The sequence below is a fragment of the Lithobates pipiens genome, unplaced genomic scaffold (assembly GCF_037356315.1).
Source record: "Lithobates pipiens isolate NorthernLeopardFrog02 unplaced genomic scaffold, aLitPip1_a1.2 Scaffold_8, whole genome shotgun sequence".
NCBI lineage: Eukaryota > Metazoa > Chordata > Amphibia > Anura > Ranidae > Lithobates > Lithobates pipiens.
The window spans coordinates 463,072,833-463,086,543 of record NW_027507903.1 but is presented as its reverse complement, the minus strand read 5'-3'; the positions used below and the strand labels follow the sequence as shown (position 1 = coordinate 463,086,543).

At 41.1% G+C, this 13,711-nt stretch overlaps 1 protein-coding gene across 1 annotated transcript in view; it reads right to left on the bottom strand.

Annotated features, from left to right (window-relative positions):
• The window catches only part of FGF6 (fibroblast growth factor 6), a 28,786-nt gene that overhangs the window by 6,882 nt on the left and 8,193 nt on the right, over nt 1–13,711 (bottom strand). The window contains exon 2 of the mRNA XM_077468509.1: nt 6,752–6,855. Coding sequence (XP_077324635.1) covers nt 6,752–6,855 — 104 coding nt within the window. The remainder of the gene's footprint in view (nt 1–6,751; nt 6,856–13,711) is intronic.

The window sequence follows — 13,711 nt, the reverse complement described above, 5'->3', positions numbered from 1 at the left end:
ATGTATATGCAATGAGCTCCTATTGACAGCGCTTTTCTCCGGAGCCAGACACTCGCCTGAAACAAGTGCTGTCACAACAAATGTGGGGGGGGGGGGGGGGGTTCAAATAGCTTGCCAGTAAAAGCTTGCAAATTATTTCCCATTTGCACCCCCTCTTTGCCTCTGACCGGCTCTGCTGGTTCCACTACCCAGCCTCCAGCACCATAAAAACCAATGATGCCATGCGGCTAGGCTGCCCGAACCATGCAAACACAGGATGTTGTGTGGCCTGCCTGCTTACATCCTGGCAACCAGTGATTTTGATTTGTCGGGTGATAGATCCAACTGAGCCTTTTTTTCCTTGAAGAAGCAAAGAGGGGTGAAATGGGTACTGGCTGCCCGAGTTACAGTGATGCCATATTAGAGGGGAGGCAGCACAGCAGTGGGCAGCTTAGGGGAATAGTCAGTGTGAATAACATCAATGCTCCTGACAGGTGCATTCATTGAACAGTGGGCAGTTGGAACTAAGCTCTGACTGAGGTCAACAGAAACAATGCCCACAAATCGGGCTTCTGACAGGGGAGTAGCTGACATACAAGAATGCAAGAACTAAAGAAAGGATTTTCTTCATAATTCGCTGGACTGGAGAGGCAAAGAAATATATTTACACATGAATGTATGGACCAGTATTTAATTTTTGGAATGAGAATTTTCCTTTAAAGGAGAAATGTGGGAATAAAAAAAAACATCCATACTCACCTCTATGGCTGCAGTATCTCTGTGATGCTGCACTTGTCCCCTGCTGACTCTAAGCCCAAGAACTGAGCAATCATATGACTGTTAATTGCTCAGTTCTCAGTCGGCTCTGAGCAAAGAGCGGTAACTGCCAGCCACCGCTCTCTGCTCTACCCCTCCACCGCTCACTGGAGTTGAAGAAGGTGCTGGAGTGACTGGCACAAGCTCTGTGGTGCCCTGAGAAGGTAAGCCAGCTGAGCTAGCTGAGACAGCTGTCGGTAAGGCACCTGGGTGGATTCTGATATTATGGTCAAGATCCTTCCAGAGCCTGGAGTGGCTCTGTGATGTCAGCCAATAACAGGCTTTTGCCCGCTGTCAGCTGATTCTGGATCACAAGTACGTGCACTCATGTAACCCAGCAGTAAAGTATGGTTAAAAGGCTTTGGCTATACTTCTCTTTTAACTGGTGAAAAAGAAACAACAGGTCTTCTGCCCTGACAGACAGGGCTGTGCAGATTGATGAGGCTGTGGACTGAATGATCAGAAATACAAATTATTTGGCTTCCATATGTGTATTTCATCTGTGTATTTAGTTGTTTGCCAGTAACTAGCCTGCATTAGCAGTGTTTACCTCGAGTGGAAACTGTGTTTCATAATAATGAGTAGAACCAGAGATATAAGCAGCTGAAGTTATATGCAAATCCATTTTTTTTCTGTTCCTGCATCCTTTGCCTCCCAGTTGAATGACTTTTGATGTGATGGGAAGCCTTACTGTCCAACTAGAAGGCTAAGGCCAAGCTTAGCTTCAACAGGAAGTGGAGATTCGCAAATAACTTCAGATGCCCATCTCTTTTTTGATGTGTGTTTTTTTACTTAAAATAGAATTCCAGCCAAAAACAGTACAATAAATGTAAATAATCTATTAAAAGGTAAAATAACCTCTTCTGCAATATTCACCTTAAATCCAGAAATTTGCCCGGCAGTATTTTTTTCTGCCACTTGATGTCCTCAGTCTGATGGCCAATATCATTCAAACCGTTTCCTCTGAGCCCACGTCATCCTTGACCTGTTCCAGCCTGTGATTGAACAGTGAAGAAAGAAGCATTGATGGCTTCTTCCTAGTAGGGGTATCTTGTGGGGGGATTGTTCTCTCTACTTCAATAACATTGGTTTGAGTAGCTGTGGAGGATCGGTGTGCAGCCTTACTAGTTTGTGTTACATGTACATGCTGCTGGAACTGCATAGTCTTTTATCGGTGGGGGGGGGGGGGGGGGGTAAGCAGCGCCATAGGATGACATTACAAGGTGGCACAAGAAGCTGAAAATTGCAACACCAAATCACAGTGTCACTACCCTGGCTTTAAAGAGTGGCAGGAAGGTTTGACTTTAAAGAGTAGCTGAAGAGTGTTGCACATATTTCAACTTGTACAACACCTGACATATATGCAGTTCGAATGTGTATTTAGTTGTTTGGCTGGAGTTCCAGTTTAAATGTCTGTGAGGATTATACAAGGGCTAGTGTGTCACAGGATATTAAGTGGTCACCTTATAGCTGGCTCCTCTGGGTAGATCTCGGTATACCCAGAACCTGGGACTGACTACGGATAATCCTCAACACTAATAGCTAAAACAGTCTAAAATAACGCCCTCATATCTGTGCATGAGGTCAGGCTGCGCTTATAGCGCCTACCGGAATTAGCGTGACGTCAGTCCCTGCAAGGATGCCGCTGTGTGCCCATGTGCGGGGTGACCTTACCAGCTAAGTACAGTATGCTGAGATTTGGTGCCTTTACAAGACTCTTTGGAAAGTCATTATTTGTGAAGGATAAGAGCGTGTTATGACAGTCGGTGCCTGGAAGTCTACATCCAACAATAAATCTCGTCCTTCTGCTTCCAAGTCGCATGGGTCAGATGCCACCTGTTAAGCTCTAACCCTCAGCGAGCTGATATACATTAGCGGGTCTGTTCTTTTTTATTTGCCCATAACGTATTTATAGTGCAACTTATATTTGAAAACAAATACACTATGGTGACCAGATCCAAAAACGGGATTAGAAAACGTGACATTTAATATTTTGCAGGGTAAAGAAAGACGCAGGAATATAATCCTGCAGCTCTAAGGCTATTTTGTGCTTGTGCAACTGAAATGAAAAATGCATGCATACCACTCCATGAAATTAAAGTAGATGTAAGCCCCAACTGAATGATATTTTTTCTCCTAAGCACTGTGTATAAAAAAAACTTTATTTTTTTTTAAATACTTGTTTCCACCTTTTTTTTCACATCCTTTGGTTTATCTCAATGCTGCTGATTTCCTGCAACCTCTTTGCAGACACTTTGGGGTTGATTTACTAAAGGCAAATAGACTGTGCACTTTGCAAAAGCAGTTGCTCCAGAGCTTAGTAAATGAACAGAAGCTCTGCTGACTTCCGCCATCCAATCACATGCTAGCAACAATGCTGTTTTTCTATTTCCCGTGCATGTGATTGGGTATTCTTTGCAAAGTCAAGTTTTACCTCATTTACTAAGTTCTGGAGCAACTACACTTGCAGAGTGCAGCTGCCCTTTGCAAAGTGCACAGTCTATTTGCCATTAGTAAATCAACCCCTTTTTGTCTACATGCCTTTCAGTGGTGAAATTTCTCATGGCAGGTTCCATGATGGTGACAACACTGGACCATGTCTGCATAACCTTGTAGTTTCCACTCTAAGCCAGATTGACAACATAGGACCACAGCTGGCAGGTATTATTTTAATGAAAGTTGTGCCCATTATGAGGGGTCTCCACTCTCCTGCTGGATTTTGTATTTTTGTAGAGGACAGGAAAATTGCAAAGGTTGGTGAGAAACTTTCAGGTGGAAATTAAATAAGTTGTGAATTAGGGCAGGGAGAGTTGGAGTACTCTAATGCCGCATACACATGATCAAATTGTCCGGCGTACTTAGTCTGCCGAAACGCATTTCACCAGACAATTCGATCGTGTGTGGGCTTCAGCTGACTTTTCCAGCGTAAAGTCCGGCAGACTTAGAAAGTATTTTTGCAGTCCAATCTTTCCACCGGACTTGGGTTTCAGCGGACAATACGTTTGTCAATATGCTAGTCCGGCGGACTAAGAATGACGCATGCTCAGAAGCAAGTACGAAAAGGAAGCTATTGGCTACTGGCTATTGAACTTCCTTTTTCTAGTCCCGTCATACGTGCTGTACGTCATCGCGCTAGCAAACGCCGGACTTTCTTCGTGTCCGTGTGTGGCCAAGTCCATTTGGTAGAAAGTCCACCAGACTCTCTGCCGGATTGTTTGCCGGACTAAGTAAGCCGGACAATTCGCTCGTGTGTACGCGGCATTAGACCCCTTTTACACTGAGGCGGTTTTCAGTGCCTGAAAACCTCCTCCTATTCATCTCAGTGTGACTTTTCACACTTGGGCGGTGCGCGTTAGGAAAAGTCCTTCAAGCAGCAGCTGTATTTAGCGGTCTCAAAATGCCCTGCCCTCTGAAAAGTGCTTCGGAAGCGCCGAAACACGGGTGCTTTTAACTTCTTCTTTCGGTTAAAAACACCCCGCTAGTGGCTGAAATGCACCACTTAAACGGCCCTAAAGCCCCGCTAAAACGAGCGGCACTTTAGCGGTAATGTGACCACGGCCCCAGTGTGAAAGAAGTCTAATTATATAAGTAGCCAGTGCCTAACTCTGCCCACTGAGCTCCACCTATAATTGAAATAGCACTTTTGGGTGGATTGGCCCTTTAAAACCATGCATTTGATTTAATTTGACAAATGGGGAAAAAGCTGTTACAAACTTTCTGATACCTATACTGTATATTGCAGTTAGTGCCAGACTGTCAGTTAAAATAAACCATGTTATCTAAAAGACAAAAACCCATAGAGCAAATTTATTTCAGTGTTAACTCTATTCATTCACAATTCATCAGATACATCACTGAGGATGCAACCTGCCCGTTCAGTAGAGACTTGTTACATCACTGAGAACAGCCTATCCATCACTAAGATTGCAGTCTATCCACTCACTGAAGACTGGGGACATCAATGAGAATACAACTCACTGGAGACTAGAGGCATTGATGCAGACTATTCATTTACTGGAGACTGAGGATACAGCCACTTACTGAAGACCACTAACTATCACTGAGAAAGTAGTGCATCTATTCAAGAGATGGCAGTGGCATCACTGAGGATGCAATCTATTCATTCATTAGGGATCAGTTATATCACTGACAATGCAGCCTATCCATTCATTAGAGAACAGTGATATTGCTGAGGTTGCAGTCCATCTATTCATTGACGGCCAGTAACATTATCAAGGATGCAGTCCACCTATTTACTAGAGATCGGTGACATCCCTGAGGATGCAACTCATCCATTCACTGAAGACTAATGACATCACAGTCCATCGAGAAACTGGCAACATCCCTGTGAATGCAGTCTATCTATCTACTGCCACTGGAGACCAGTAAATTCATAGAGGATGTAGTCCATCAATTCTGTAAACAGTGACAACTCTGAGAATGTGGCCTATCTATTTAATAAAGTCTAGTGACATCACTGACAGAACACCAATGCATTCCCTACAGATGGGTGACATCACTGAAAATTATGTAGTCTATCTCTTCATAACAAACCAGTGAGATTTCAGCCTAGCCCTTCACAATAGACCAGTGAATAAAATGAGACTGCAATCACACCAGGGAATGGAGCATGTTCATTAAAACAGAGACTAGTGACATCATTGACAACAAATGAAATTGTGGTGCAAACAAATGCTAATGCACCATCCACATAAGTTAGCCTCTACTTATGGTGACCTGTTTCAGAACTCCTATCGGTGAAGAAATGAAGTGCAATGTCCCAGGAAATTAGGAGAGCCACTGTGGAACACAGGGCAGGATGTGACGTCACCCCTGGGGCGGGCTGGTTACTATGGTAACACATTTTGGAACTCCTATTGACTCCATTCTCAAACCAGTCACAAATTAAAATACAGTGGGGACAAGAAATCTCTACCGTGTGTGAGAAATTAAACAAATAAAAGTGTGCTTCAAATTCACAAATTAATAAATATATAAAATGACACGAATTAATCAAATATGTGCAAATAAATAAACAATTAAATATAATAGAATTCCATCAATTCACCAAATATGTGTGCATTATAAATACCCAAAGTTCATGAATATAAGCATGCAAATAATTCTGGCTTCCACCAGTTCATCTGTATTTTCTTCCATGAGTACTGTATATGTGATCCAAATTGCGGATGCCATCAAACCACCACCATCTTTCTGCACTCTCCAGAATAAATGGCTGTACAAATTATAAGCAACATCAATGCTCTATAAACCAATATAGGCAGACTCCCCTTCTTGCAGAGGGTCTGGTCCCTTTAAATATCAGGCAACTTAAATAAACTTCACTTGAGGCAGTAATGGGAGTTGTAGGTCTGTTGCTGCCGCTCAAGATTGATGGGGCAGCATGACCTAAGCATGCAAAGTTCTGCCCCAGAAGGCGCAACACTATTAAATAATAAACATAATAAACATTTAAAATACATAAATAATAATAATCAGCATAATAATTTAAATAAATATATAATAATAATTAAAACATTTTTCGGCATCAAAGAAATTAAAAAGTATTCGGAGCCAAAATGTTTGTTTTCATTTTGGATAGAGTGATGGGGGTAGACAACCTCTCTATTTGTCCTGGTGATGACTGTCACATGGATGGAAAGTAAGGGAAAATCCCAAATTTTGAGTTGTTGTCAAAACAGGATTTGAGGGGACACCTATTCCAGTGACAACTGTCTAAGAGGGGACCTCACTTTGAGAAAAGGTTTGACCTCACTTCTTGCTGTGTCTACAGGACAGAAAGGGGAAGGGTAATTACACATGGCAAAATGGGTGAGATTTTAACCCTTCTCTACTTTATCCAAAATTGAAAATAAATTGGACTTGGATATACTTTGAGCAAATATTTACAACCCATCTTAGCACAAGTAGTATCATAGGAATATCCGGTACTTACTGAAGCATACACTCTTCCTTTGTTGTTCATTGCTATAAAGCGTTCAGTCTTCACACCGTACAAGCTAATAACTCCTCTTTCTACCGTGGAAATTTCTAAGAGACCTAAACAGACAAAACAAAGCTGTTAATATTTGTGTCATAAATCTTCACAGGTAAATGCTACTGAAATGAAACGTTGGGTTGGCGTATACAGGATGTTGAAACAAAAGCCAAATTTCCAAATCATTTCCCAAGCAGACTATAAATAAAAGGGAACCTCTGCCTCTGGGAGATTTCTGTGACACCTCCAAATATTTCCTTTTAGGACTGAAGCCAAAAACGTCACCACTTGTTTTCTGATTGGCGGAAGTCCCCCTGCCAATCAACTGCTTTAAAAGGTGAGCAGCACAGAGGTCACTTTGACCTGGAAGTATAAAAACTTTTGGGGTCAATAACCAGATCAGGTATGTTTCATAGTTTCATAGTTTCATTCATAGTTAGTTAGGCTGAATAAAGACACCAGTCCATCCAGTTCAACCTGAGTGAGTGTCTACAATTGTCCTTATCTCTGTACATTGCACACTCACGTCAGTCCCTACCCTCAAGGAGCCCACAATCCAAGGTCCCCATTCATATACTAGGGCCAATTTTGGACAGAAGCCAATTAACCTACCTGCATGTCTTTGGATTGTGGGAGGAAACCTAGAGGACCTAGAGGAAACCCACGCAGGCACAGGGAGAACATCCAAACTCCAGGCAGGTAGTGTCATGGTTGGGATGTAGTTTAGATGTTCTAACTTCTCCCTCATTTTTAATCTGTGTTTGTTTTGTCAGTGACCCAGAAAGTATTTCAACCATATCTAAACCAAAGAATAGAAATGTAATATATGGCAACTATATATGTCAACTAACCAGTCTTAAGATGTAGTGGCTGCATTCGTTTTCAATTTTTAAGTTTTTTTTTTACCTTTAGGCTCACCTGGTGGTCCTGCTGGTTACATACTTCCTGTCCTATGGTGACAACCCTCACTCACCATATGGTATACTGTATATAGAGAAACATTGCGACCCCAGTACAGAAAGTGTGTTAAAACTACAGCATGCCCCCCCCCCCCCCCCCCCCTTTGCCTTTTTCTATAAAATGAAGGAGCTGTTCTGTTTTCCAAAGAGATAGCTGAAAATATTGCTCACTGGTAACAGTCAGTGCAAGCAGTGAGCATGGAAAGGTATCAGCTGACTTGGCTTTTGGTAGGATCATCGGGTATTTATTTGTTTGCACTTATCGAACAGATATAACATATTATTTCATTTGTATGGATTATTTTATGTATGTATTGTGGAAATGCACAGTAAACCCCTTATTCACCAGAAAATGTAGCCCTGTAACTGTTGAAGGTGCAGCATTTCCTATTGAGGAGACCGGTCACCCCAGCCGGCTAGGTGTGTACTTCTCAGATTGGTCTTATCAGTGTTGGTTCAGCAGGGCACAGCTATGGGATATAGTCTTGCAGACTTATGCTCACTGCACCTCTAGAGGAAGAAGATCCAGCAGCTGGGTAGACTCCTGACAATAAATGTCAGTAAAAAAAAAACAAGTTCCATAAAGGGGTAGGGGACAGTGATTAAAATTTTGACTTGCTCGTAGATTGGCTTTAAAGCTCCAATCAAAACATTTTTGTGTCACCTTTGGGGAAGTTAGAAGGATTTGTCTATTGAAGACAAAGACAGCACTGGCATGGGTCCTAGTCCTTGATCTTTATATAAACAGTGTTGCTTTTATTACTGCCTGTGTCCCCACACAGCCACAACTTCACCATGGTGTCCCCATGACACAAAAAATTGGGGAAATTACCCTGATCAGGTCACAGACAAAAAATAAATTATAGAGGTTCTATCCCTTTCTGATTCTATTCAAAACTAAAAAAAAGATTTGGGCAGTAGGGTGTGAGGAACAATTATCAGGGTACAAATCAGACATTGCTTATTGTAAGTATAAAACACAGATATGAGTTTTATTAATACAAGAAAAGGGCAGTGTGAACTAGAATGCATTGATAATGTATAATGCATTGCAGTACTTTTTTTTCCTTATTGTGTTTTTTTAGAAGGGCTATGTAATTCTGTGCTTTGCAGCATATTATGATGTGGTACAGTGCATTAGAACATGCTGTGCTATGCAAAAATGACTCTGGTATGCTTATATACACCTGGTTCTCAGACTAAAACCATAGTAGTGCTGTATATGGTTACTAATTGTCTTTTATTTCCATGTTGAGATTCAAATATGTAATCTATGGTTTGTTAGTCTTCTACTATATTATCAATCATTAGAATGTGGATGTATCAACCTTTTGCCTACAAAAATTTGTTTATTTCAGTAATTACATTTTAAAAAGTGAAACTCATATATTATATAGATTTATTACACACAGATTGATATATTTCAAGCATTTTTTTTATTTTGATGATTATGGATTACAGCTAGTGAAACCCCAAATTCAGTATCTCAGAAAATGATAATATTGTGAAAAAGTTCAATATTGCAGACTCATGCCACATACACACGACCGTTTTTTCCGTCAGAATAAACTCTGACGGTTTTTCTGACGGAGTTCCGCTGAAACGGACTTGCGTACACACGATCACACCAAAGTCCGATCATTTAGAACGTGGTGACGTACAATACGTACAACAGGACTAGAAAAGGGAAGTTCAATAGCTGTCCGTTTTTGTTCCGTCGGAATAGCATACGGACGAATGGTTTTCCCGATAGGAATTGATTCCGTCGGAAAGATTTAAAACATGTTCTATTTCTAGGTCCATCAGAATTTTCTAAAGAAAAAGTCCGCTTAAACCCACACATGATCGGAATATCTGATGGACTGATTCCGTCTGACCTTTTCTCCCGGAAAGTCCAACCTTGTGTACGCGGCATCATGGTGTCACACTTCAATCAGCTAATTACCTCAAAACACCTGTAAAGCTTTTCTGAGCCTTTAAATGGTCTTTCAGTCTGGTTCAGTAGGTTACACAAACAGGGGGAAGACTGCCTACTTGCCAGTTGTCCAGGCGACAGTCATTGACACCCTCCACAAGGAGGGTAAGTCACAAAAAGGCCATTGCTAAAGAAGCTGGCTGTTCACAGAGTGCTGTATCCAACCATATTAATGGAAAGTTGAGTGGAAGGACAAAGTGTGGTACAAAAAGGTGCACAAGCAACAGGGATAACCGCAGCCTTGAGGGGAGTGTGAAACAAATGCCAGTTAAGAATTTGGGTGAGATTAACAAGGAGTGAACTACAGCTGGTGTCAGTGCTTCAAGAGCCTCCACACACAGATGTATCCAGAACATGGCCTACAACTTTCCTTGTGTCAAGCCACTCCTGAACCAGAGACAATCTCAGAAGCATCTTACCTGGGCTACAGAGAATAAGGACTGGACTGTTGCTCAGCGGTCCAAAGTCCTCTTTTGCATTTCATTTGGAAATCAAGGTCCCAGAATCTGGAGGAAGAGTGGAGAGGCATAGAATCCAAGTTCCATGAGGTCCAGTGTGAAGTTTCCACAGTTAGTAATGAGTTGGGGAGCCATGTCATCCACTGGTGATGGTCCACTGTGTTTTATCAAGTCCAAAGTCAGCGCAGCCCTCCACCAGGAAATTCCACAGCACTTCATGCTTCCCTCTGCTGACCAGCTTAATGAAGATGTTGATTTCATTTTCCAGCAGAACTTGGCACCTGCCAATACTGCCAAAAGTACCAATACCTGTTTAATGATCATGGTATCGCTGTGCTTGATTGGCCAGCAAACTCACCTGACCTAAACTCCATAGAGAATATGTGGGGTATTATCAAGAGGAAGATGAGAAACACCAGACCCAACAATGCAGATGAGCTGAAGGCTGCTATCAAAGTAACCTGGGCTTCCATAACACCTCATAGTGCCACAGGCTTATCGCCTCCGTGCCACGCCGCATCGATGAAGTAATTCATGCAAAAGGAGCCCTGACCAAGTATTGAGTGCATACTGTACTATACATGGACATACTTTTCAGTTTCTGTATTAAAAATACTTTTTTTTATTGGTCTTTTATAATATTCTACTTTTCTGATATACTAAATGTTGGGTTTTCACTAGCTGTAAGCCATAATCATAACATTTTAAATAAAGAAATGCTTGAAATATATCACTCTGTGTGTAATGAATCTATATAACATATGAGTTTCACTTTTTGAATTGAATTACTAAATTAAATAAACTTTTTGATGATATTAAAATGTATTGAGATGCACCTGTATAATAAAATAAAAAAAAAAGTGTCTTGGAAAAAAAAAATAGAACATGTCTTAATTTTATTTATTTTTTTCAGTGCGCAGCGAAGCAGCATATTGGACTTGACTGAACCAATATGAAAATTGCCCCATTCCCATGTTGGGACTGCATTGAGAAACGGTGCCCAATGTAGTCAAATGATGCTAGTTTGAACAAATCCAAGATGGCTGGCACACACCACGAAGAATACAGCATTACCACTGAGCTTTCAAATGAGCTGGGTTTTGATTTGAAAGCATTCATTCAACCTTAACGGGAGCAGCAAGGCAGCTACAAATGAAGCTCATTTGGCTCTTTTTTTTTTTATTGCGCCTCAAGAAAGCATGCATATTACAACTTTTTGTGTTTGAAATCATTATTTTCTACATTACACAGCAGGGTATACAAGCTGTTTTTTTTTTCAACCCCCAGTGGGTTGAACGAAAAAAAACTCACAGTTCCCGGCATCAACACAAACAATGTTGATGCAGGGATCTCCTCTGCTGTGTTTCTGTATTCTGACAGTGGGGATTCCCACACATCAGAATACACAGATCAATGGTGCATTCATTGCCTGCAAGTGCTGATCGAATGCTAGTTTCCAGCAAGACCATTCTTCTGAACGGACAGCGGTACACAGGTACTGAAAGTTTTTTCCTCCTGAATCTGCCGACTTTCGTGTATACCCAGCTTAACACAAACAGCTCGAACAAGCCCTTAAAACAAAAGGCTATGCCTTGCACTTTTGTGCATTGTGTTGCGCTGCAATGCCGTGTGCTCAGTAGTTTGTTCTGGTAAAACTTGGCAGCGCTGAAAAGGTGAAGATTCAATGTAAATTGTAATTAATTACTCCAGACGATTGACCATCACCACAAATAAACATAACTTTTGGATAATTGGATTACGCTATGTGCACCCTTATTTTCTTGCTTGTCACGAGCAATATATAGATGGAAAGATGCAGTGATTGCTGATTTTAGCCATCTGACATCCACACACCTTCCCACTAATATTGGATGAAGATTCACAGAGGCTTGCTGATAACAACATACCCAGAGATATGCAATAAATCCAGTATTATCTGGTAAGTAAATTTATTTTGGGGGATTGTCATTCAAGCATTGTGGTGATGGCCAATCGTCTAGAGTAATTAACTACAATTTACCCTGAATACTTCTCTTCTGGAGCGGATTTTCCTTCATCTTTTTCACATTTTGCCTGCATATTTTGTCAAAAGTGTACTGTGTATCAAGTTTGAAACACTTTCAGAATATATAAGCGTTATTAGTGTTTAAGTATTTATTTTGGGCACAATTTTGAGATACATACAAGCACTGGATGTTGTATTTATGCTGAATCATGCTTGATTTAATGTTATTTTGCTATATTGTGGAAATATCTATGGTCATAGGGCCAGATTTTGCTTTTTTTTTAATTAGGCTATATGATTTTTCTATAAACTGATTGTGTTTGTGCCTTTGAGTACAAAGCCTAAAAAGTCTTGGTTTTACCACTTGGTTTATTCCAATTTCTTTTTGCTATGACATTTTGGGATGTGACACCGTACGATTATTCCAAAACCTGGTTTCATTTCCTTTACCTATATACAAATATTTTTAACATTTTATATAGAATGGTGAATGGTTAAAACCCCGTTTCATTTTTTTGTCCCTGCCCTGCTGGAGAGAACTATCTTTACTTCTTGTCCTGTAGACACAACAAGAAATAAGAGGAAATCTCTCCAAAATAAGGGAATTGCCTTCTTAGTTGTCATCAGAACAAATATCATATTAGGAAGATTTCCACTCTACTCCAATTTTAGTCCCCAACTATGATTTTGCTTCAACCTCAGCCCTGGTGACAATAGTCAATAGAGAGGGTGAAAGTCACAGCAGAAGCACCTGACTTTGTTATTTGTCTCCCCTGTGTGTACTAGATTTTAGATCTTCACTTTTTCAATGCTGCCAAGTTTGACACGTGCATTACTGTGTGCTTGCTGTGTGCCAAAGGCATCAAGTGCCTGTAGCCCTGAAGATTCATCCACACTGGCATACTGATGGAAGTTAAAGCAGAACTTCATTTACTTCAGGAATTTCCAGTGATTGTCCTCCAGCTGCGTGCATTGGATTTTTTTTTCTGGATACCTTGTTTTGACAGGTACCCCTTCCTTTCAGACGTTCATCCCCCCTTTACGGCCTAAAACCTTCTAGGACACATCACAGGTCCCAGGAAAGCTGCAGGAGCAGTTACAAAGCATTGCGTGGCTTGTGCATGTGCAGTGAGGAGCTGGCTGTCAAACCGCATAGTCATAGCAGGCTTCCCACAGTCAACATGGCAGGCTGAGTACCTGAGAACCAGCAAAGAACGGGCCTTGGTGACAACAGCACTGGATCTCTGGCTTAGTGTCTTTTAATTAAAAGTCAGCCGCTACAGTATTTGGAGTGGCTGATTTTTAGTTGTTTTGTTTTTGTTTTTAAACTCAAGTTCCTCTTTAATGGCACAAGCAACATTTCCTGAGGTGAAGTCTACATGTGTAACCAGGAGGTGCCTTCTTCAGTTTCTTAATTAAAAACAGCATTTAATAGTTAAGGTGGCCTGCTCCTGTTTGGACAACTCAGACATACAATATGTCTAAGGTATCCTTTCTCAACCAATGTTCCTCAAGAGGGGT